This window comes from Rhinatrema bivittatum, chromosome 8 (genome assembly GCF_901001135.1).
Source record: "Rhinatrema bivittatum chromosome 8, aRhiBiv1.1, whole genome shotgun sequence".
NCBI classification, from domain to species: Eukaryota; Metazoa; Chordata; class Amphibia; order Gymnophiona; family Rhinatrematidae; genus Rhinatrema; species Rhinatrema bivittatum.
In genome coordinates, this window is record NC_042622.1 from 173,442,060 (window position 1) to 173,467,694 (window position 25,635).

General features: G+C 44.7%; 1 protein-coding gene across 6 annotated transcripts in view; it reads right to left on the reverse strand.

The window, feature by feature from the left end:
• The window catches only part of TEX14 (testis expressed 14, intercellular bridge forming factor), a 608,800-nt gene that overhangs the window by 520,796 nt on the left and 62,369 nt on the right, over positions 1–25,635 (reverse strand). For all 6 annotated transcript variants that reach the window (XR_003858113.1, XR_003858112.1, XR_003858111.1 and 3 more), the window contains exons 8-9: positions 15,132–15,245; positions 3,039–3,162 (exon numbers count right to left, since the gene is read on the reverse strand). Coding sequence is in view for 3 of the 6 variants with exons in the window: in XM_029611460.1 (XP_029467320.1) it covers positions 3,039–3,162; positions 15,132–15,245 (238 nt within the window). In the remaining 3 variants the exon portion in view is untranslated. The remainder of the gene's footprint in view (positions 1–3,038; positions 3,163–15,131; positions 15,246–25,635) is intronic.

The following is a 25,635-nucleotide window of genomic DNA, read 5'->3' on the forward strand; positions in this document are numbered from 1 at the left end:
AAAAGGCAGAGAGCCCAAGCTAGACTTGGAGGAGGTATCTGCTACCCAGTTGCGGAGCCACAGCAGACGCCGTGCCGCCACCACCGAAACCATAGATCTTGCTAGGACCCGAAAAAGGTTGTACAAGGCATCCGCCCCGTACGCAACGGCAGCTTCTAGCCGATCCGCCTGGGCGGCTTCTTCGGGCGGCAGATCCTGAGACGTGAGAAGTTGTTGCACCCAGCGAAGACTAGCCCGCTGGGCGAGCGAACTGCACATAACCGCCCGCATTCCCAGGGCGGAAACCTCAAAGACCCGTTTGAGAAAGACTTCCAACTTGCGGTCCTGCGTATCCCGCAAAGCCGCTCCGCCCGTCACTGGAATAGTCATCCTCTTTGTGACTGCCGATACCGCGGAGTCTACCTTTGGAACCTTGATGAGCTCCAGGAAATCCTCAGGAAGAGGATACAACTTCTCCATGGCGCGACTGACCTTCAGGGAAGCTTCCGGGGTATCCCATTCCCTGATCAGGAGCTGTAGAAACAAATTGTGGATGGGAAAAGCCCGAGACCTCAGCCGAAGTGCCGCCAAGACTGGGTCCCCCTTCTTGGAAGATGTGACGACGGCTGGGGCCACTGGAGCTGGCGGGTCCGGCAGCGGGTCCAGATCCAACTCTCGGAGGATCTGCGGTATGAGGTCGTCCAGCTCTTTCCTCTGAAAAAGGCGGAGCGCACGCGGGTCATCCCCCTCCGGCGGGCCGTCCGGATGCCCCAAGTCCAGGGTATCCGGGACATCCCCCCCCCACCGCTCCGGAGTTCAAACGGACCCAGGTGGGGACCTGGGAGGCCCCCGCGCCCGAACCCGAGCCTACCGGGTCAGGGGGGGCCTGTGGTGTAGGCGTGAGTCGCGGCACCTTGGCGGGGGGGGGGGGGTCCCGCGGGGGCTTCCAAACCTTGTAAACAGGCCGTATGCATTAACAAAATAAACTCCGGGGAAAACCCCGGTCTGCTCGGGGGGGGGCCCCGGAGAAAGAGAAATCTGATGGCCCTGGGGCCTGTGAGCCGCGCTCCGTGGACAAAATTGGAGGAGAGACCTCAATAAAATCATTTTCCCCCTGCGCTGCCTGAGATTCCTCAGCGCGCTGTGAACTTAAAATGGCCGCCGTTCCCGCCAAAAATGGCGACGTGGCCGGCCTGCGCTGCCCGGGCAAAGATGGAAGGAAAGAAAAATCGCTGAGGGACTGCGAGGTGCCTTCCCCTCCGGGAAGGCATCGTGCGCAGATGCCCTCGCGGGAAATCCGGGACCCCGGTTCGCCGCAGGCCGAACAGCGTGACAGCCGCGGCATCGGGACCTCCGGTGAAGAGCAATGAGCCTCGGGGGGGCCAAGAGCGAAGGGAACTGCCGCGGGGGGCCCCGGTCAGCCTGCGCTGCCCGCCGTCCCAAGGATGAATTAGGTGCCGCGGGGGGGCCTGCCCGGCCTCGCTACCCGCTCGGAGGGTCCCTCCCTCCCTGCCCTAGCAGCCCACGAGGAGCTCGAATCGGGCCGCGGGCGAAGAAACGCGGAAAGGCCGGCCCCACCGGCTTCCACGAGGCACCGGTGCTGAGAGGCTGCAAAATAAAAATTTACAAAGAGACAAAAACACTCCGTAACTTACCCCCGGCCAGAGGAAAACAAGGTCGCGGGAGACAGAACAGGAGAGAGACAGAGTAAGAAAACCACACCTCTCCAAAAATTGAATTAGCACTTTTTTTTTTTTTTCACAACTTGATCCACATTGTTATATAGAAAAACAGAGAAAGGAAGCAGAAGAAAGGAAATTCCCTGCCAGATTGGGGAAGCCCTGATTCCCCTACTCGCATCTGCTGGAGTCAGAAGATACTGAACTCCTGCAGAGGGGGGGTACTGGTATATATGGTTACGCCCCCTCGAAGTCTGTTCTGATTCCATCTGCTGGACGGGGGACATAACCCACCATCTGGACTGATCCTGGTACGTACAGGGAATTAGAGTATGTTTACAGTAATAAACTTCTGAATTCTATTATGTGTCTCATCTGTGTATCCTGACTAGATTATAAACTCCACAGAGCAGGGAATGTGTCTTATTTATACCTGTACAGCATTTTGTATGTCTAGTAGTGCTTTAGAAATGATAACTAGTACTAGTAGGGTGACAGCAAAATAAACAGTTTAGGACTTAAAAAGGGTAGTAGACCAGGAAGCAAGTAACTTTAGGTCTGCCACTCGTTGAATATACCTGGTTAAAAGTTTTCTAGGTAACTTTAGAACGGTGATTTTTTCAACCAGACTTATATGGTTACGTTTATGTGGCTCGTACTGAATACTGGCACTAGCTCGATAGATTTTAGCCATGCATCTAGAATGACCCCTTCCCTGCCACATTTTATCTAGCTATATTTTAGGCAGGTAATGACCTACTCGGGTAGATTCAAACCCTGATATTTGTCCAGAAAGCTTGAAAAATTACCCAGAAAACCCCTTTTAAATATTGACCTCTAATTTATAGAATGTGTAATAAAATACAGAAAGGAGAATAGAAGGGGGTCACATGAAATATTTTGGGGAAGCATCCATTTATCCTTTGGTGCCATCCCTAGATAAATATGTATTGGCAAAGACAATGTATACATTTTCAACCAAATTTCTCAGGAACAAATCAGTGGAAAAATAAACTATGCCATTTTTATGAGACTATCACAGCACAGAAGTTACAGACATTTATATAGGCTCATTCAGCAAATTATGGAAATCAATAAACAAAAACAACTGGCTTCCCTTTGCATTCTGAAACGGCAAACAAAAAAAAACAAACAAAAAAAAAACAGGACAAGTTATTTCCCCCATCCTAAATTAATTCCCCATCCTAAATTAATTTTTTAGGCAGTTGTGGATAAAACTCTTAGTAAATTCTGATTTTATTTTCAGAAATAGGAAACAAATAGCATATGGTCAACCTGGTAAGCTTGCTGAATTTTTTCAATACAATCTCAGTTTTACCTTGGTAGTTTTCATAAAGTGTTTTAAAAAGGGCTATTTACCTTTTCATGGAGAATGTTATATAAGGATCCAAATTTAACCCTCTCATACACAAGACGAATTTTTTCCAGATCATCAGAAACACAAATGGCCATCAACAGCAGCAAATGATTATGATGAAGTTGACTGTCCAAGAGAAAGAAATTATCAACATACGGCAGTTGTATAGAAACAAAACACAAAATTGCCCTAAGTATTCCACTAAAAAAATAAAATACAGTATTTTCCTAAAGAAAAAAAGTTGTTTCATGTTTTTCTTAATGTAGCATAGTACACACAGTAGTAGAGCCATCTGTTGATCAAAACTGGCATTGCAGCCTTTTTCACAAGATGCACCACATCACTATATTACAATACATTTTAAAGATTTGTTTGCTTGTGATTTTTTTCATTCAGTTTGCAAATATTTTTTTCTGTTAATAAGCAGGCTGAATAAGCCATAACATGTGAGTGACGAGTCTGTTTGGTACCACCGGATGACATCTCTCCAAGCTAGTAGAGAAGCTCTACTGAGCATGTACAGGAGTTGCCATACGATTGTTGCCTCATGAGTCTCCTCAGTCATTTTTTGTCCAAGCACAGCACAAATGTGAACTGTCTCTCCTGTATATTTTTCTATAAAAATCCTTAAAATCTTTTTCAATTTGATAATTTTCCTTCATAAGTTGCCTTGCTGCCTCTGCAGCCCCACAAAAGCACTTTTCATGCTACCAAAAAAAAAAAAAAAAATCACACACTGAAAAATGGCCTTCTCTCCCACTATGGCCACACAGAAAACGAAATCAACTACGGTAAGCAATTTCAAAAGATGTATCTGTGGAAAGATTATGTTCCTTGCCAACAGGTACAAATTGGGTTACTGATGCCTCAGTCCGGAACACGACCAGAACTGCTGTGCCTGTGGTCAGATGTCCCCCTGCTCACAGAAGTCCAGGGCGCTTTGCATTGAGGACCTGTGTAAATCTCTCCAGTCTCAGAAGGCCTTCATCTTGCAGTACAGCCTGTTCTGCTTCACTGAGAAGAAAAGTTGAGCAGGAACTCCTCAAAAACTCCCCTGTCCACTCAGGCCAATGCTACAGGATCAAGTTCCAACAGCCAACCTGCGTCGAAGACAAAGCAGTATAATGTTTTGGAGCCATTACAGCCTGCGTCAAAGAAGCACAAACATTCTAAGTGGGATGCATCAGCACCGTTGATACAGCTATCATTGGCAATGCATGGTTGTTGGGAGTCATTTTTGTTACTTTGGCTGAGATGTGTGTGGAAGTTGGGTCATGTAGATTCAGAATTCTCACCCAGACACAAGATTAGTTTGAAGGCCAAAGGCCAACCTCTGAGTGAACTCATATTTACTGTTTTGCACTGTGAAATGCTTATGAACAGGCAAGAGTGTTTATTTTAGTTATTCCAGTAGATCTATGATGAGAAAGCAAGTAATTAACTTATACTAAAGCCTGAGAGAGAAAGAAGGCCACACAGCTGCACCTAAAATTGATAAGAACTCAGAGAGAGGGAACATCTCTGCTTTTCCCAAGCATTAAGTGCATAAGGAGAAATAACAGCTAGAGAGAGGAGAGCGCGCTTCCGGACATGATAGCTGATCATTTGGAAACATGTAAACGTTTTATATATATATAGAAATTGTTATTATTTACCATTACTTCTTCTGTATGATCTCATTTTGTTTGTTCTATCCTCCTATTGCTCAAATAAACTTACTTTCCTAAGTACCTGGAACCATGATGTACTGAATCAAAGTTTGTGTATGGCTATTTGTATAGGGAATAAGCTCCTGGGTTCAAGCCCCCTGGTATAACACCAGTAATTGTGTGTTTTTATATTGGGTAAGCCCCCGAGGTATTCCTGTGTGCACGCAAGCAATAAGCCGTTCAAGTAGCCTCCAGTGTAGACCTCAGTGAGATTAGCCCCCCAGGTCAGAGCCCCGACAGAATGCAGTGTGCACAGTCTGAACCCAGAACAATGGTGCACTGTCTCGCCCAATACATTCAACACATGGCTGGCTCAACAAGGTGCTTGACATACAGAGGCACATGACACACAATGTCCTGTTGTCACGGAAGCGTGTGGCCTCAATGCATACTGACTCAACTACCCTACAGTCACACAGTGTTCAAAATCCTATATCACATAACCCCGCAATAGACAGTGCAAGGACCCATAGTGCAACTCCGATGAAACCAACCTAATATCGTCAACCTGCACTGGATTCCTCAATGTGCATCTGAAAAGACCCATCAAAGCATACAAGATATCCAAACATTCTATTCCATCAAAGCCACCAATGCCATCCACCTTAGTCTTTGATTTATCAGGCTGCTTTACCAACAAAGTTCAACCTAGATCTAGGGGAGAAGGGTCAGGTTCCCCCTGCAGCTGCCAATAACCAGGGCACTCACCCCACCTAGACTAATGGCAGAAGAACTTCCTGAAAACTGCAGAACCAGTGACCTCCATAGTGCCACTTACTTCTAAAAGGCTGCCCATTTTCATGCAGGAGCTTATCCTGGTTTTTGAAGAGGATGTCCCACCACTTTTGCCAGGCCAAAGGACACATCAGTCACTCGACCAAATCAGATTTTGTGAAGTTTCTTTACCTCTCTATCTGACCAAGGAGATGGAAGGAATATTCCAGTCTCTCCTTTCTACTGTCTCTACTGCGATATTACAGAATATCACCTACATGGGTGAACACATCATCAGAACCTTCACTCTGAGATTCCTATTCATCCACTGCAGTGGATTCTAGCATGTCAGAAATGTTAAATCAGGCTGCTCCTCTTCCAAGTCAACCGGAAGCCCATCCCAGTTCACTCATTTCAGCACTAGGCCCGATTTTCTCTAATTAGTTTTAAATGTGCCACATGCTAACTTCATGGAGTGCTCCCTAGTCTTTCTATTATCCTAAACAGTAAGTAACAGATTCACATCTACCCGTTCTAGACCTCTCATGATTTTAAACACCTCTATCATATCCCCCCTCAGCTGTCTCTTCTCCAAGCTGAACAGCCCTAACTTCTTTAGCCTTTCCTCATAAGGGAGCTGTTCTATCCCCTTTATCATTTTGGTCACCCTTCTCTGTACCTTCTCCAGTGCAACTATATCTTTTTTGAGATGCGGTGACCAGAACTGTACAAAGTATAGAGGCATTATGATATTTTCTGTTTTATTGACCATTCCCTTTATAATTCTTCCTAACATTCTGTTTGCTTCTTTGACTGCTGCAGCACACTGAGCCAACAATTTCAATGTATTATCCACTATGATGCCTAGATCTTTTTCCTGGGTGGTAACTCCTAATATGGAACCTAACATTGTGTAACTACAGCATGGGTTATTCTTCCCTATATGCCATACCTTGCATTTGTCCACATTAAATTTCATCTGCCATTTGGATGTCCAATCTTCTAGTCTCGCAAGGTCCTCTTGCAATTTATCACAATCTGCTTGTGATTTAACTATGCTGAATAATTTTATTACATCTGCAAATTTCATAACCTCGCTTGTAGTATTCCTTCCCAGGTCATTTACATAAACATTGAAAAGCACTGGTGCAAGTACAGATCCCCTAGGCACTCCACACTGTTTACCCCTTTCCACTGAGAAAATTGTCCATTTAATCCTACTCTCTGTTTCCTATCTTTTAAACAGTTTGCAATCCACGAAAGGACATCGCCTCCTATCCCATGACTTTTTAGATTTCTTAGAAGCCACTCATGAGGGACTTTGTCAAACACCTTCTGAAAATCCAAATACACTACATCTACCGGTTCACCTTTATCCACATTTATTAACCCCTTCAAAACAATGAAGATTTGTGAGGCAAGCCTTCCCTTGCATAAATCATAAGATCATAAGAAATTGCCATGCTGGGTCAGACCAAGGGTCCATCAAGCCCAGCATCCTGTTTCCAACAGAGGCCAAACCAGGCCACAAGAACCTGGCAATTACCCAAACACTAAAAAGATCCCATGCTACTGATGCAATTAATAGCAGTGGCTATTCCCTAAGTAAACTTGATTAATAGAAGTTAATGGACTCCCAAGAACTTATCCAAATCTTTTTTGAACCCAGCTACACTAACTGCACTAACCACATCCTCTGTCAACAAATTCTAGAGCTTTATTGTGCGTTGAGTGAAAAATTAGTCTTAAATGTGCTACTTGCTAACTTCATGGAATGCCCCCTAGTCCTCCTATTATTCGAAAGTGTAAATAACCGATTCACATCTACTCGTTCAAGACCTCTCCTGATCTTGAAGACCTTTATCATATCCCCCCTCAGCTGCCTCTTCTCCAAGATGAACAGCCCTGTTATGGTTTTGAGGTGTTTGAGTGGATTCTTGGGTACTGTGGAAAATGACTTCACCTACAGGGAGGAGCCCCGTGGGGAGCCACAGTACTGGGCTAGACTCAGGACGCGCAAACACTGAATAGTCTTTTATTATTTATTTATTTATTTATTTTTAGCTTTTATATACCGATCTTCTTGCATTGGATACAAATCAAACCAGTTTACAATGAACAGTAAGAACTTGCCGGTGGGCTTTACAAAGAACAAGATACAACTAAGCAAAACTTTAAGTAATATAGTGTGCAACTTAGGTAACAATTTAAAACTTAAATAATAATTTAAACAAAACTTAAATAATAATTTAAACAGTATTATACAGCAGATGTAAGCCACCAGAGGTGGCGGTAGTGAGCAGGTTCTGAAGTAGCAGTCCAGGGCCTCTCGGCAGAAGGACCCGTCTCACCATGTTGATATATTTATTTATTTATTATTTATTTATTTGCTTTTATATACAGACATTCGTTGGAGTACACCACATCGGTTCACATTATAACAGAGCTAATAGTATGACAGGGGAGTCTTACTATTTATACATTGTAACATTAAACCTTACTGGGTTAACATAGAACAAAACCTTAATAGGTTAACATAGAACAAAAAATAACATTGTAACTTAAGTATGGGATGTAACATTAAACCTTACTGGGTTAACATAGAACAAAACCTTAATAGGTTAACATAGAACAAAAAATAACATTGTAACTTAAGTATGGGATGTTGCAAAAGTCAGAAGTAGAACTGGGCTAGGGGGCCTCTTAAGAGATAGTATGATACAATATATACAGTGTAGCATGAGACAGTTATAGTATATACAGTGTGGCGTGTAACCGATTTTTAATTTGCGGTTAAGGAGTCTCAAGGATGGTACATGGGACATATGGGGGGGGGGGGGGGGGGGGGGGAGGAAGGGAGTATGGCAAAGGAAGCAGAAAAGGGGAGGCGGGGAGAAGGGGACTTAGCCTGTGTGTTGGTAGGCTTTATGGAATAGCCATGTCTTCAATTGTTTTTTGAACGATTGGGTGGAAGGTTCCAGTCTGAGTTGGGAGGGTAGTTTGTTCCAGAGGGTGGGGCCAGGTACTGAGAAGGAACGTTGTCTGGTGGAGGTGAAGCGGGCTAGTTTTGTGTGGGGGATGGCAAGCAGGCCAGTGTTTTGGGACCGCAGGTTTCTCTGGAAATCGTGTGGTTGGGGAGGGTCTTTAGACCAGTTGCTTTTTCCATTGATGATGGTTTTGTGAAGGAGGGTGAGGATTTTGTATTGTGACCTGTGCATTATGGGGAACCAGTGGAGTTCTTTTAGAATGGGGGTGATGTGTGATGAGCGATTGGTGTTTGTGAGAGATCTGGCTGCTGCGTTTTGCAGCAGCTGGAGAGGTTTTGTGGTGGAGGCGGGTAGTCTGAGGAGTAGGGAGTTACAGTAGTCCAGCTTGGAGAGAATGAGGGTCTGTAGTATTGTGCGGTAATCTTGGTGGAATAGAAGTGGTTTGAGTTTTTTGATGACTTGGAGTTTGTAATAACCTTCTTTGATTGTTAGGTTGATGTGTATAGGGAGGTTCCGATGTAGGGTTCCCAGCACGGCAAAGCTGTAGATGAGATAGACTGAGAATTAGATTACTCACTAGATGGTAGCTGTAATGTAGAAAGTTTCCACCAGGCAGAAGTAGATGGTTCCAGGCACCGAGGCAGGGAGAGCAGGCCCTCGAGGAGCGAGTACCTGATCCCAGTAAGGCACCTGAAAGAAGAGGAAGGGCCCCCGAGGAGTGGGTACCCAGGTTAGTAGTTACCCCGAAGGGCAGAGAGAGAGCTTCCAGCGGCAACATGGAAGCGGCAGAGCAGCGTAGACCGGACAAATCCAATCCTTGCTAACTCAATGAGCTAGCAAACTAGCGAAGGCTAAATAGTCGGATGTTGTGACGTCAGTCGAGGAGTAAGCCCCCGAGGTTCAAGCCACAGCTGGAATAAAGACGTGGGTAGCGTGCGCATGCGCACCCTAGGATGCCCTTGGAGGAACATGGCGGTAGGCAAACCATAGTTTTGCGACTGTCGCTGCCCGACGTCTCCACTCCACCCACCTTACCTCTTGGCGACTCCCTCTTCGCTTGTTGGAAGTTTGGCTGCTGCGGCATCATCTTGCCATTCTCCTCCGGTGTCCCCGGACCGGCTAGACGCTGCACTCCCCCATGTTTCCCAGAAGCCTAATGGCACGAGCGCGACCCTGACTCAAGTACCAGCAGTGGCGTGTACCTCAGGGGCATCCCCCTGAGATGACTTCATCCACACCGGATATTTAAGGCCTCTGAATTTGCTAACTAATCGAGTTAGCAAAGGTTTTCCTAGCTTCCTCCAGGTATCGCTGCGGATGGGATTTGCTCTCCGCATACCTTGCTACTCTGCCTCCTCGGACTTACCAGGGGTACCCGCCCCTCGGGGGCCTCGCTCTCTCTTTGCCTTTCAGGTCGCAGTCTGGAACTGGTACTCGCTCGAGGGCCCACGTTCACGGACCTGCTTCTGAATACTTCTTCTGCCAGGAAGTCATTGCTGCCTACAACACCAGTGAGTTACCATCTGTCTCTCAGAGCTTTCTCTGGAACCAGGTACTCCCTCCTCGAGGGCCTAATCCATTCCAGCTCCTGGGCTGCTTCAAGCGACTATTGTGTGAGTGTTAACATCAAGGCTCTATTCCTGAACTCTGCATACCCTACCTACTCACTATACTTAGTTTCTCTACAGCTCTGCCCATCCTGGGATCGCTGTTCAGTATCTGAGGGACTACAGCCCAGCTGGGTACTTCCAGCTCACTACTGCCACCTCTGGTGGTTCAATATATGTTTAATAAAAGAACTAGTATGTGTCTGTCTCCAAACTCTGAGCCTGACCGGTGGTTCCTCTCGGGATCTTCCCCCGGGGGCATGGTCATCTGCCACTGGCCCAAGGATCCACCCACAACTATCCCAAACAATAACACATAGCTGTTCCGGGGACGCCGGAGAGAGCGGCTTGCAGACGTGGTGGTGGCCAACTTTCCAAGGCTAGCGGGGAGAGTGAAGAAAAAGATGAGGCACAAGGGTCGAAGCCGTCTGAGACCGATGGACGCAACAAGCCCTAACCTCTTCAGCCTTTCCTCATAGGGGAGCTGTTCCATCCCCTTTATCATTTTGGTTGCCCTTCTCTGTACCTTCTCCATCACAACTATATCTTTTTTGAGATGCGGCGACCAGAACTGTACACAGTATTCAAGGTGTGGTCTCACCATGGAGCGATACAGAGGCATTAAGACATTTTCCGTTTTATTAACCATTCCCTTCCTAATAATTCATAACATTCTGTTTGCTTTTTTGACTGCTGCAGCACACAGAGCCAACAATTTTAAAGTATTATCCACTATGATGCCTAGATCTCTTTCCTGGGTGGTAGCTCCTAATATGGAACCCAACATCGTGTAACTACAGCAAGGGTTATTTTTCCCTATATGCATCACCTTACCGTTGACTGATGCCGCATTCGGGCCGCAAGAAGAGAGCGAGGGAGAGGCTAGCTCTAGAGCCCCCCTCGACCCACGCGGTCCTGGGTCCCATGGACGCTCACATCCGCCGGGGAGTTGAAACTCCTGGCAGGAGCTCGCTGGCTGAATCTCGGAGGGAAGAGGTGTCTGAGAGCAGCCCTGAGTAGTTTTTTATATTCTCGCCGGAGGATAGACGCCCACCCGGGAACCCTGCTGAGAGACATGCCAAGCAGCGTCGAGAGGAACCAGAGGTACAGAGCGTTGTTGCCTCAGGGGAATCCTCTCTAGAACCCACGCTGCCGGAGGTCAGTCTCCCCATACGATTACATCCGGGTTCTGGGACGGGAGAAACGCCTGAAGTGGAGCTACAACAAGCGGTGAGAGGAGAGACGCCAGAGCGACTTTCACAAGAAGCAAGAGAAGGAATATCTGCAAACAGTGGGGAAGCTACTGAAAATGTGGCTCATGTATGCCAGCTGGTAAGACCACAAGACTTTACTTTACAAACGATTTGGGAAGCGATAAAGAAACTAATAATAATATTTAACGACAGATTCTCTCAACTGTAAAGGCAGTGGAAAAATTAGAAACTAGAAAGTTGACTGTTGAAAAAGACCTGGGGGAAAATAAGAAAAAGACACGTGCAATGGAAGTAAAAACAGACAGTTTGAATAATCTTCAATGCAACTTAATAAAAGAAAATCAGATATTACAACAGAAAGTGGAAAATTTGGACAATCAGATGCATGCTAGACACCTGAGATGAATTAACTTTCCTAAAATATCATATATGCCTGCTAAAGATCTCTGGAGGAAATATATGATAGAAAATTTAAAGATTGCTGAAGAGACTCTTCCAATAATATCTAAGGTCTTTTATATACCACCAAAGAGAATTATTGAAAGCAATCTGGATAATTTTCAGATATTAGCTCCTAGGGAAACAACACCTACTATGAATATTTCTGAGCTGCTTGAACAGTCGGAAGAAAATGTAGCAGTCCCATCTACATTGATAGTGGTCTTCTTGCTTCAATCAGATAGAGAATGGGTTTTTAAAAAGTATTTTTCCCACCGTAATGAGAATTTCTTGGGTATTAAAGTTCAGATATTTCCTGACCTAGCGAGAACGACACAAAAACGTCGTCAGCAATTTCTTTTGTTAAAATCACAAGTGTTAGAATTGGGAGGGATGTTCTTGTTAAAGTTTCCATGCAAGTGCTTGGTTAAATTTCAAGGGAATTCCTTTATGTTTTTTCAACCCTCTCAACTAACATCTTTTATTTCTAGTAGAAAGAGCCCTATAGTGTCCTCCTTTCCTGTGACTTGATGCAAACTTCTAGTGGTGATTAAAAGGTCTATGACTTTGTATATAGTTGTTTATGTATTTATATATGTTATATTTATAGTTTTCACTATTTATTGATCTATTAATTTGCATTGCCTACTCCCCCGGTTATTTGTATTGTTATCGGTTATATGTAAGGGCGCTGCCCAAAAGTTTTTTGTTCATTGTGAACCGATGCGATGTGCGAACGGCTATCGGTATATAAGAGACTTTAAATAAATAAATAAATAAATAAATAAATAAAATAAATAAATAAAATAAACTATGAATAAGAATGTAACTTCCCCTATGCTTGAATTAATGTTTAATTACAATTTCTTTAAGGTTGTGAGATTCTTGGATCCAATTTGTGGGCTATAATACACTTCATTGATTTGATTTATGAAATAGAATATAAGCTACTAAATGTTAGTTAAATATATTACTTTTGTAACTTAGAAGTTGACCTAATTGTTGGATTACTAAAATACGTGAAGTGTAATGTTTCATTTCAAGTATTCTTGAATTAACTTGTAAAATTGATAAATAAATTAAAAAAAAAAAAAAAAGTGAAGCAGATTTGTGAGGCAAGACCTGCCTTGGGTAAAGCCATGCTGACTTTGTTCCATTACCCAGGTCTGCAAGTAACAGACTCTGTAAAGGCTTGTCAAGTGACAGCCATGGCTGCTTCCATTATACACCTTTGAGAAGTACTTATTGAAGATATCTGCAAATCTGCAACTTGGTCTTACATGTATACCTTTACGTCCCACTACTGTCTTGATAACCTCTCAAAGATAAATTTTGGCAAGCAGTTTTGCAAAATTTAGTCTTGCTGTAGTCCACTCTCCACGATAAGAGCCGGTTTGCTTATTAAGTAAACATTCCACTACAATTCTCAGTTTGGGACTCCCCACATGTAATAGCTAATTCAGCCTGCTTGTTCATGGAAAAAGCAAATTAGCAATGGAATACCCATCTGCCTCCCTGGGGAGTCAATTACATAGCTAGATTAGAACTTCCGCAATATCAGCTGCACTTACTCTAGCTGTTACAAAATTCATCTGCATGACTTATTTTTAAAGCTGCAAAAAAGGATCATATTTCCCATTTATTAATAAAGCTTCATTGGCTTCCAGTGCAGTAACAAATTAAACTTAAAATATTTACAATGATTTTTAAGGGTCAGCTGGATAGTGTTCCTTTATATTTAAAGTATGTATTCTCCCCTTATGTACCTAGAAGAGCACTGCATGCCATAAGTTTGAAATTGCTGGAGATTCCTGGGATAAAAGATGCCCATTTACAGGCTACTCGCAATTGTGCATTATCTGTTGTGGGTTCTGGGCTCTCGATTCCAGAGTCTGGAATGCGTTGCCAGATGAGATTGGATTACTCATTGATTTTAAGCTCTTTTGAAAGAAATTTTAAAAAAGCTTGTTGTTTGATGAGGCTTTTTCATAGGGATTTCATCTGATATACTGTTGCCTGTTTTATATTTTTATTATTTTTATTCTTTATATGTTTTTATATGCTATGTTTTATGTTATAATTGTAATCCAATGAGCATGATGTTATTATCAGCAGAATATAAATATTGTAATAAATAAACAAATAAATGAGGAGACTCACAAGGCAATGCCTGCATGGGAACTCACGCACATGCTCAAAGCCAGAAGATGCCACCCACATGTATTAGCTAATAGGGATGTGCATTCATGTATCCATTTATTTGATTTATTTTGCAGCTAAGCACGTACCTAACAAATTGATGAATGGATGCACAAAACAAATGATGTGAGCGTATGCAGGCCCTCAACATTTATTTTGTGTGCCTAGTGTCCATTCATTAGATATGCACTTAGCGGCAAAATAAATCAAAAGAATGGATGCACAAATGCACATCCCTATTAGCTAATTCATCCTATCTACAGAAAACACCATTTACAGTAAGCTAATTTGATTTCCTTTGCAATATTAACTTTATATGACACTCAAAATACTTACGTATATGAGGAATTAAAAAGTTATTTTCTGATCTAAAAAAACTGTGCAAAACATATGTTAAAAAGGAATTTATTGACTGACAAGAGGCATGAATGTGACACTCCATTAACCAAACTGCACCTCATCACCAGCAAGTATCTTCACTGAATCTGTATTTTGGTCATCAACATGCTGAGTACCTTGCAAAACAAAGGCTAATCAATTTGCCTGCATTTCAAGTAAAGTACTTAAAAATGAGAACAGTACAAAGTGGAAAAGGGAAATTCTTTTATTCCTGGGACAAGCACCATAAAACCGCCATTCTAATCACTTCCTGACAATTGATGAAAATATCTGAATGCACAAAACTTTACAGGCAAATGGTAAAGGCTACACACCTCTTTGAGATGTTGTGATATTACATATAAACATCGAGATTACATATAAACACAGTTACACCAACATTCTAGGTGAACTACCAGTTTCTTTCTGCACAAATAAAATATTTATCTTCAGGACATAGATTTCTGACTGGTTAATCTCATCACCTATCCCTCACAAGAAGAAACTGTATTGTGAAGGAGTAGCCTAGTGGTTAGAGCAGCGAGCTACAACCCAGGGAAACCAGGGTTCAAATGCCACTGTCGCTCCTTATGACCTTTAGGCAAGTCACTTTATCCTCCATTGCCTCAGGTACAAAATTAGATTGTAAGTTCTGTGGGGAGAGGGAACTACCTATAGTACCTGAATGTAATCTGCTTTGATGTACACTTTGAAGTGCCGAAAAGTGGAATATAAAAATCAAAATAAATAAAGTATGCATGCTGAGTCTGGAAGCTGAAATGTTCAACTATAAATCCTATCCTATCCAGAGAACAAACTTATCTGCATCCTTTCCACAGACATTCTTACCTCATATGTTCTTGTTCTGCAATTAGCAAATCAACCAAACGTAGTTTACTGCAATTTTGGTGTGTTGGGGGAGTGAGTTCCTTTACTGTGACTCGTGTCCCACCCCAGATCAAACTGCAAACAGACCACGAATAAATTATAAGCAGCTGCTTGGTTCTTATTGCTCTTGATGATATATCTTGTCAGTATAAGAATACTTTTTAAAGATTTGCAAGTCTCAGAAAAATTAAAGGAAAATTGGTTCTTACCTACTAGTTTTCGTTCCAGTAGTCCCACAGAGCAGTCCAGACACATGGGTTTTTCTCCCCTACCAACAGGAGACAGAAGAAAGCTTTACTGAGACTATTACTTAAGTCTGTATGCCACCTCCAGTCCCTCAGTATTTCACTGTACCTAAGCCAAGATACAACTCAACTATAACAGCGTCCCCACTACCAAACAAGCAGAGGAAACAGCACAGTCCCAAAGCTAAACCCTTTGGACCCTAGGAGATTGAAACCATTCAATTCAACTAAAACCTCTTACTATATACATACAGATTAAAGTGGTCTTTCCAGAGAGGCCTCTGGCCTGATCTGTGAAACTACAGGAATGAAAATTAGCAAGGTAAGAGCCATTTTCCTTTCCTGAGTATCCTCCAGATCGGTCCAGACACATGGGAATGTAGCCAAGCACACCTAACCAGTGGGAACCTGAAAGATCCACGTGCATCATACTCTCCCCAAAACTTGCTGCTTCCGGGCACCTGGACATCTATCCAATAATGCCTCGTGAAAGTGTGGAGCGAAGAGCAGGTCGCCGCTCAACAGATCTCCTGCAGGGAAACCAGCTGACATTCCGCCCTGGGCACCACCTGCGCCCTAGTGGAGTGAGCCCATAGACTCTGTGAAATCGGACATTCCTTACATATGTAGGAAAACATAATGGCCTTTTTTAGTCAACACACAATGGTAGCCTTTGAAGCCTTGTTCCCTTTACTCACTCCCCCAAATAGAACAAACAAGTGATCTGTTCTTCTAAAACTGTTGGCAACCTTCAGATAGTGCAGTAGAACACGACACACATTCAACAAATGAAGCTCTCTCACATTCGGATCCGAAGAATTCAAAACATGAAAAACTGGAAGTTCTACCATCTGACTGAGGTGAAATGAAGACACTACCATTTGCAAAAACAAGGCATTGTACATAAAGAAACCCCATTGTCCGAAATCTGAAGAAAGGGGTCCCTACAAGTTTTGAAATCCACCTAGCCGAACATATTGCCACTAGGAAAAAGCACTTTCAGTGTAATGTCCTCCAACGACATCTTCCGCAATGGCTCAAAAGGAGAACCACATAGAACTCACAAAATCAAATTCAGATTCCACGAGGGAAACACCTGCCTCACTAGAGGCCCAGATGGAATCGCACTATATCTGAATGTGAGGCCAGGTACAAATCAATCAACTTACTTCAAAAACAGCCAAGGGCTGCTAACTGCACTCAGAGTTGTATGCCAGCCCTTTTGCCTGGCCTTCCTGCAAAAAGTCAAGAATTTGAGAAACTGATGCTTGAAGAGGAGTAATCCCTTCTCTGAAACACGTCTCAAAATCCTCACATACCCTGACATAAACCAATGATATGGAAGGTCTCTTCTTAGCTTGAAGTAATTTTGTAATGACCTCCTCCAAATATTCTTTCAACTGCAAGCATTTCCTTCCAAAAGCCAAGCAGTGAGACAAAAATGAACTGCGTGCTCCAAGACAACTGGTCCTTGATGAAGGAAGTCTGGGCAGATGCCCGAGCCACAGAGGTCCGTCCACTCTCAGATTTACCAAATCTGTGAACAATGGTCATTGCGGCCATTCTGGAGCTACTAGGATAACTTTTCCCAGATGAGCTTCGATCCATCATAGAACTCTGCTGATCAGAGGCCATGGACAAAACATATACAAGATGATCCTGAGTGGCCATAAAAGGACTAGAGCTTCAAGGCCTTCTGCTCTGACCACCCACCTGTGACTGGAAAAGCACTGCTCTTTTGTGCTTTTCTTCGATGCCATCAAGTCCAATACAGGAACACCCCATCTGGAGAAAATGAGAGCCATCGCTTCTTCTGACAGCTCATTCCTGCTGAGAAAAATCTGCTTGAATGTTGTCCACCCTGGCGACATGTGAAACTGCTAGAGCCATTAGGTGCTGTTCCGCCCAGCGAAAAGTCCTTGGGTCTCCCAGGACACCATTTGACTCCTTGTACCGCAATGATGACTGATATAAGCAAATGCTGTTGCATTGTCCGAAAGGACTCATCACCAGCTCACTCAATAGAGGAAGAAAACAAAGCAACGCCTTGCGATCTGTTCGAGTCTTCATTCAATTGATAGACCACGAAGCTTCCTCCACTAACCACCAACCTTGCACCTTCTGGCCCTGACAGATGGCTCCCCAACCTCTCAGGCTGGCATCAGTGGTTACTACCACCCGATTCAAAATCTATATCTCCATGCCCAGCTCCAAATCAGCCCAAAAAAGCCACCAGGAGAGATTGGATATGAATTCCCCCTGCAGGGGTAGGTGGATCTGAAAGTCCTCCGACTGAGGGTTCCAGCAGGATAGCAGCACCTTCTAGAGAGGCAGCATATGTGCAAACGCCCAGGGGACTACATCTAGTATAGATGCCATAGAACCTAGGACCTGCAAATTATCCCAGAATTTGGGCATGGGCAACCGTAACAACCTCTGGACCTGCATCTGCAATTTCAACATTCTCTCTTCTGTGAGAAACACATTTTCTAGAATGGTGTCAAAGCGCATAGCCCAGTACTCTAGTGACTGAGTTGGAACCAATTTACTCTTTGAGAAACTCACCACCCATTCAAGAGACTGCAACCTTTGCATAACCTGTTGAACCGAGTGCTGACACAGCTCCTTCAGCCACTCAAAATAGTAACTTGTCAACATACAGATGCACCAAGATGCCATCTCTCCAAAGAGCGTCTGCCAACACTACCATCACCTTAGTGAATGTAAACGGGGTTGTTTCTAGTCCAAACAGAAGTACATGGAACGGAAAATATTCTCCCAACACCACAAATCTTAGAAACTTCTGATGTTCTATCGAGATGGAAATATACAGATAAGCTTCTGTAAGATTGAGAAACATCAGGAATTTCACTTTGAGGACTGCTGCATTCACAGAACGCAGAGTATCCATCCAGAAACAAGGAGTCTGTAGGGCTACATTCACTGTCTTAAGATATAGAATGGGCCAAAAGGTTACCTCTTTCTTTGGCACCACAAAATCGACTGAGTACCGCTTGTGTCCCTGCCATCCCTGTAGAGCAGAATTATCACCATCAGCTGTCTTATGTTCTTAACCGATCTGCTTTTTGCTGGGTGCTGGAGGTGCAAGGGAAGGCCATGGAGGCTTTGCATATCAGATGAGCAAATTCTAAGGCGTAGCTGTCTCTTATGACTGTCAGAACCCACTGGTCTGTTGTAATTTTGGTCCACTAAGTAAAAAGAATGCCAATCACTCTCCTATGACTTCTGGAGAGGAACGACCAACCTTGTTTTATTGTGCACCAAATTATAGCTACATACTGCAAAGTTCCACTCAGGAAAAGGATCTAGATATCATCGTTGAAAATACGTTGAAATCTTCTGCTCAGTGTGCAGCAACAGCCAAGAAAGCAAACAGAATGCTTGGGACTATTAGGAAAGGAATGCAGAAGAAAACTGAGAATATCATAATGCCTCTGTATTGCTCCATGGTGCAGCCTCATCTTGAGTATTGTGTGCAGTTCTGGCCACCACATCTCAAAAACGATATAGCAGAATTAGAAAAGATACAGAGAAGTGTGAACAAAATGATAAATGGGATGGAACAACTCCTCTATGAGGAAAGGCTAGAGGTTTGGACTCTTCAGCTTGGAGAAGAGACAATTGAGGGGGATATGATAGAGGTATATAAAAAAATGAGTGGAATGGAACGAGTAAACGTTAATCAGTTGTTTACTCTTTCGAAAAGTACAAAGACCGGGGGGGGGGGGGGGGGGGGGGGGGGGGGGGGGGGGGGAGGAGACACAATGTAGTTACTAGGTAATACATTTAAAATAATAAGAGGAAATATTTTTTTACTTAACGCTTAATTAAGTTCTGGAATTCATTGCCAGAAGATGTGGTGAAAGTATTAGAGTAGCTGCATTTAAAAAAGGTTTGGACACGTTCCTGGAGGAAAAGTCCATTAACCATTATTAAGGTAAGAGTTGCAAAAATACACTGCTTATTCTTGGGATTAGCAGCCTGGAATCTATCTACCCCTTGGGTTAGAGCCAGGTACTTGTGACCTGGCTTGGCCACTGTTGGAAACAGGATACTGGGCTTGATGGACCTTTGGTCTGACATGGTATGGCAAGTCTCATGTTATCACCTCCTCCGGTTCCTCGACTGGTGTTCTCCCAGGCAGGCTGATGCGATCCTTGAAAGGACTGTGCCCTGCTCGCCACCTGTCTTTGCAACAATGCCCCCCTGCCGGGGTGGTTATCACCTTGCATCTTTGTAACTCTGCCTGCTAAGGAAATTGTTCTTGTTCCCTTTGGGCTTATCCTCTGGCAGCTTATGCCCTTTGGACTTCCCCAAGTGCTTTACCAACTGTTCCAGGTCTTCGCCAAACAAAAGTTTGCCTTTAACGGGAAGATTTACCAACTGCACAACCACAGGAACCACCTAGTAGAGACTGCCAACATCATATTCCGGGCGGACATGTGCAGCAAGTCATATAAGATATCTGCAATAAAGGCTACCCATGCCTCCAACAGCTCTGCCTGCTTGGCCGGGAGAGAGATCCATGACCCCTTCACCTGGATTTGTTGAACCCAGCGCAAGCAAGGTCAAGCCATGAAGCTACTGCACACCACCGCACATATGCCCAGTGCCGAGACTTTAAACATCTTCTTAAGATGTATCTCCATCTTCTGGTCATGAGTGGCATTCAGTGTGCGAACCTGCCATTGGAATGGTAGTCTTCTTAGTGAGAACCAAGACCAATGCATCCACCTTAGACAGCTGCAAGAGCTCCAATTCAACCTCCAGCAGTGGGTAAAGATTTGTCTTTGCCCTACCCACTTTCAATCCGTCTTCCAGAGTTTCTTACTCCTGAGCCACTAGCTTCTTAATAGTCACTCATGCTCCTCCTGGACCTCCTTAATACCCAGCTCCTTCAATACCTGGGGAATCAGGGGAAACAACTCATTCCGAAAGAGCTGAACCACTTGGGATCATCCCCCTTCGCCGCTGGATCATCATCCTCTTTGCTTTCCTGAGAGGGCTCTGGCAAGTGATCTCCCTCACCCCCCAAGCTCTCAGTCTTATGACTGATCCACAGTCCTGCTCTTACAGCTGGAGTTACACAGGAAACCTTTGACTCCCCCAGAGGGGATACTTTGCGTGCCTGACTCGGGTGCGTAAGACTGCTAATGCAAGGGCATTTCTCCCCCCTCCCCCCCAATTCCTTTCCTGGACAAACATGTCTTGTGCAATAAAAGCACAAAATCAGCTGAAGATTCCCCGGCCTCCTCAGGAGCACTGTCAAGGCCCTCCATGGCTAGGGATAAAATGAAGGCCCCCTCCTCTGTCCTTTCCTGCACCTCAAGAGCCTGCTCTAAAATAGCTGCCGTTCCCACGCTGCCAGGAAGCACTGTCTTCATGGCTTCCGTCGAATGGGTAGATTTTTTGCCCACATACTGTTCCACGCCCGGGCCCCAGAAATCCAGCTATAATCCCTGTTTCATCTTCACTCGCAGCGGTGAGCAGCCACCTCCGTCCCCGAGCGCCTGCAGCCTCCTCTGCCACTTCCAACTCCTCCGCGGTTCCTCTCTGTGCCCGGCGGGCCTCCCCATGTGGGCTGCAGAGTGACACTGCCGTCCTGCTTCCTCCAGGCCCTGGCTTAGGCGCGTGCGACTCTCGCATTCTTAAAGGGGCAACTACGGGAAAGTAGCCCGCGGCCCCAGATGATAACATCACTGGGCCTCTATATATATAAGGCAGGGCTACTCCTGGGGGAATTCTGCACAAAAAAAATTGAAAATTCTGCGCACACATTTTCTAAATTCTGCAAAATTCTGCACATTTTTTTTTTCAAAATAACAATATTTTTTGCAAATTATTCTGCATTTCAGTGCAATGAGTGTCCCTGCCAACTTGGCTCATCTGCCAATAGTGTCAATTGCTGCTGCTGGCAGGTGAGCCAAGCTGGCAGGGAATGCTGCAGTTGTTGCTAACCTCTCCACCTGAGTATTCATGCTCACTGTCTCTCTTACATGTCAGACATATGCTTTCTCTCACATGCCATCTGTCACACACATGTTCTGTCTCCCCATATACAACTCTCTCTCTCACTCACACACACACACTCCCAGGTAGACACCTACCCACAAGCTCACAACAAACACAAGGGCTCAAACATACACTCTCAGGGCCAGGGCCTCTTCTTTAGCCCCTCTCTTTCCCCCCCCCCCCTTCTTTCTCTGTCCCCCTTCCCCTCTGTTCCCCTCCTTTCTCTCTCCCTCTTCTCCTCCTTGCTTGCTTACCTCGAGCCGCCAGTGCCATGCTGCGATGCCCCCACTCTCCTTGCGCCACCTGATTTCCCCTCCCTTCTCTCCCTCTTCTCTTTTTCCCCCTCTTCTCCTTTCCCCTTCTTTCTCCCTTCCCCTCCCCTCTGTTCCCCTCACTCTCTCCCTTCTCCTCCCCTCTGTTCCCCTCCCTTCTCTCTCCCTCTTCTCCTCCTTTTTCCCTTCTCTTTCCCACTTCCCCCTTCTCTTTTTCTCTTTCCCCCTCCCCTCTGGTTCCCCTCCTTTCTCTCTCTCCCTCTTCTCTTCCTTGCTGCTTGCTACTTGAGCCGCCAGTGCCGTGCTGCGATGAGATGCCCCCACTCTCCATGCACCACCTGACATTGCTGTCCTGGATTGGCCACTGTCCGTGCGTGGCATGCTTCTGGATTTTTTTTTTATCCTTTTCCGGCGCGGGAGGAAATCGCGAGGGCAGTGAGGGAGGAAATCTGCACGGCGGCAATGAAATCTGCACGAACTGCGACGAGGGAAGAAATCTGCAAGGTGAGGGAGGAAATCTGCGCAAATTCTGCATTCCGCAGTAGCGCAGAATTCCCCCAGGAGTAAGCAGGGCCCAGCCACTTGTTCCCTGCCTTGGCAAAAGGTCTCCACGATTTGTGTGCTCGTTGCCCATCGTTCCTTGTTCCTGTCGTCGTTCCTGTTCCTGATCCTGCTTGCTCCTTTGTTTCCTCCTTGTTCCCTTGGACTGATTCTCCGGTACTGACCCCTGCTTCGTTGGACTACGCTTGGACTGATCCTCTGGTATTGACCCCTGCTTTGCTAGACTACGCTTGAACTGATCTCCTGGCTCTGACCCTTGCTCTGCTTCCTGGTACCTTGCTTGCTTGCCGCCTGCCCTGACTCCAGCTTGCCTTGAACTCCTCTTCAGTATCCTACGGTCTTGGCCTCTCAGGCTTCAGCCTATTTTTACCTGGATGCCTCCTGTCCTTCTCTGTTCCTGTCGGCGTCCGGGTCTCTTGAACCCTGCCTCGTCTGGCCCATCCTCGGTCCTCTGATACCTCTGCTGGTCCCTGGCGTACCCTTGTCTTCACCAACTAGTTGTCATACAGAGGCCTGCCTAAGACCAGCCGGCCCCAGCACCTAAGGGCTCAACCTGCGGGGAATGTGGGCTGGTATTGGCAAAGGTCCAGTCAGCCTCCGTCTCCTCGCCTGCTCTGCATCCCGACGGTGGGGATCCGTAAGGCTTGCCCTGCGGATAGCGTCAATCCCACCGCGGGCCAAGGGTCAACCACCAGCACAACACATCTGCTGGCTTAGCCAATTTCGAGCTGCCTTCCCCTCTATGTGCACACCTCTTACACAGCTCCACTGCATTTAGGAAAGCTTTCTGCAGTGTTTCCTGCACTCAGCCACCATGTGCGCCTGTGCATCCAAGCCAGACATGCTACACGGCTTTTTGACAACTCTCCAAAAGCACGTGAAAACAGCCTGCGGCTTCAACGACTAGACCCAAGCCTCCCTCACAGCAGACAGCGCTGATAACTTTCTTCATGGCCCTGCCAAGCATAGTCGTCCCCTCAGCTGCTCCTCTTTTTTTTTTCAACAAAAAAAGGAATAAACCAGGAATACTTCCCTGATCTGTAGGTGGCTGAGGGGAGAGTGGGCAACCTTCATGGGGAAATGAGGGAACCAGATCACTGGCTTTCAATCTCCTCACATCCCCAGGCAGAGCCAAAGACAGGGTCACCAAATCGCCTGCTCGCCCTGCTCTTCAAGGGGGATGGCCCTTCATGGTTGCTAACACCCTTGGGAGCAATCACTTTTCCTCTTTCCTTTTTAAATCTCCAGATTGCAGGTTTTGCACCTCTACTATCTGCTGGAAACAGAAAAATACTGAGGGACTGCAGGAGGCACACTGACTTACGTAACAGTCTCAGTAAAGATTTTCTTCTTTGTCTCCATCTGCTGGTAGAGGAGAAAAACCCATGTGTCTTGACTGATCTGGGAGATGTGCAAGATGTTCACATTTATTCCTGATTTAAAGGGCCACTATCACCTGACATCATCCCGAGAAGAGTGACAGTGTGCATGACAATTCCTCTAAAGTGTTTTGGACTACCATTCTAATTTTTTCATTTTAAATATATTTTTCAAAACCTTGCTGATGTGGAAGTTTACAAAAATTTAAAAAAATACATTCAAACTACTGTTTTGTAAATGTTTTATTTCATTTCCTAATCGTAATAGTGTTCTTGGCAATAGGCAAATAATCACTCTTGACATATCATTATAGACCAATTACCTCAATATTTGTTGCACGGGGAACTATAACCTACAGAGCTTCTCAACTACTGTGTTGTACCACAAGATTTGTCCTATGCTGTGGTGGTCTCCCTTGCTCTCCTCCCTTCCTCACTATGGCTAGAGAGTTCAGAAGGCTGGCGGGACTGCGGTGGAGCCCATCTCACCATGGCCCAAAGAATTAAGAAGGCCAGCAGGGCTGCGGTGAAGCACATCTCACCGCGGCCTGAAAAATCAAGGCGGCTTGTGGGACCACAGTGGAGCCCATCGCACCATGGCCTGTAGAGGAGGCCCTTGCACAGGCTGTCAAACACACACAGGTTTTCACATACACACACTCCCTCTCTCTCCTTCATGCCTGTGAGGCATGTATATAAGACAGGGAGTATGTGAGAGAATGAACGTGCTTGAGAGTGTGTATTTGAGTGGTAGAGAAGATAAGAGTTAGTGCCACACAATCTCCCTCATTCCATGACAATTTCAAGATGACTGGAAATCAAATGACCCCAGGTATGGAGAACAGGAGATTTTTTATAATCCTTATTAGTTTTAATTATTCGATGTTTTTTGATGTTTCTGCTGTTTTGAAATATTTTATTGGTGTTTTGGGAAATGTATAACATTTTTTAATTACTGGATGTTTTATTCATCAGATGTTTTGAAATATATATTAGTACAGTACCTGAATGTAATCCATCTGAAGCACTGAAAAGCAGAATATAAATCAAAAAAAGTAAAATAAAGTGTTTGGAAAATAGAACAAATTTATGAGAATTTTGTTAAAATTACTGGATTGTCAGCTGTTCTGACATATTTATTCATTTTTTTAGAATAGTTTTATTATTATGAATGTTTTCTATCTTTTGATTTTATTGCTGGGGGTCCAGCATGGGGAAGAGGGAGGAAAATACTGACTACTCTAGCCTGGGGTGTAAAAGAGTGCTGGGGTTGAACAGGGTAAGGGGAGATTGCTGGGGTCTAGCCTGAAGAGGGAGGGGAGAAAGGGGGAGACTGATAGTTTCTAAAGACCTCTGTAGGACATTTAAATAGCAATGGAGATTGCAAGGCTGTAGGGGATTGTGGAAGCACATGTTAAAAATTTAAAAAAATGTAAAGTTGGCTTGGGGAAAGAAGATAAAATCACAGAATTATTACAAGTGCATACATTGCCATTGACTCTGCCATGCTCCCCATCCTATAATTTCTAAACTTGTCTAATTATATTCTAGCCTTTTTAGACTGTTCAGTTTAGTTAAAAGTACATTTCCTGGCATTTTCATAGTCATATGACAGTGACCAGCAGGTATGAATATATGATATTGTAAAATTTGGTTTGGTGCACCACGAGGATTAAGCAAACTTGAAAGTGTGCCCTGAAAAAAAAAAAGGTTGAGAAGCTCTGACCTAAATAATATTTTACAAAAGGATGATTATGTGTTTATCCTAGACATGGAAGTATCAAGTTGCTATCAAAGCTGAGTCCTATCAAAATCACATATCAAAATCCAGAGAAAAAAGTACATAGCAAGAAACCTACTATTTACTTTGTTCCAACTAGCCAAAAAGCAAAATTGCTTACCTTGTAATAGGTGTTATCCCAGGACAGCAGGATGCTAGTCCTCACATATGGGTGACGTCATTCACAGAGCCCTA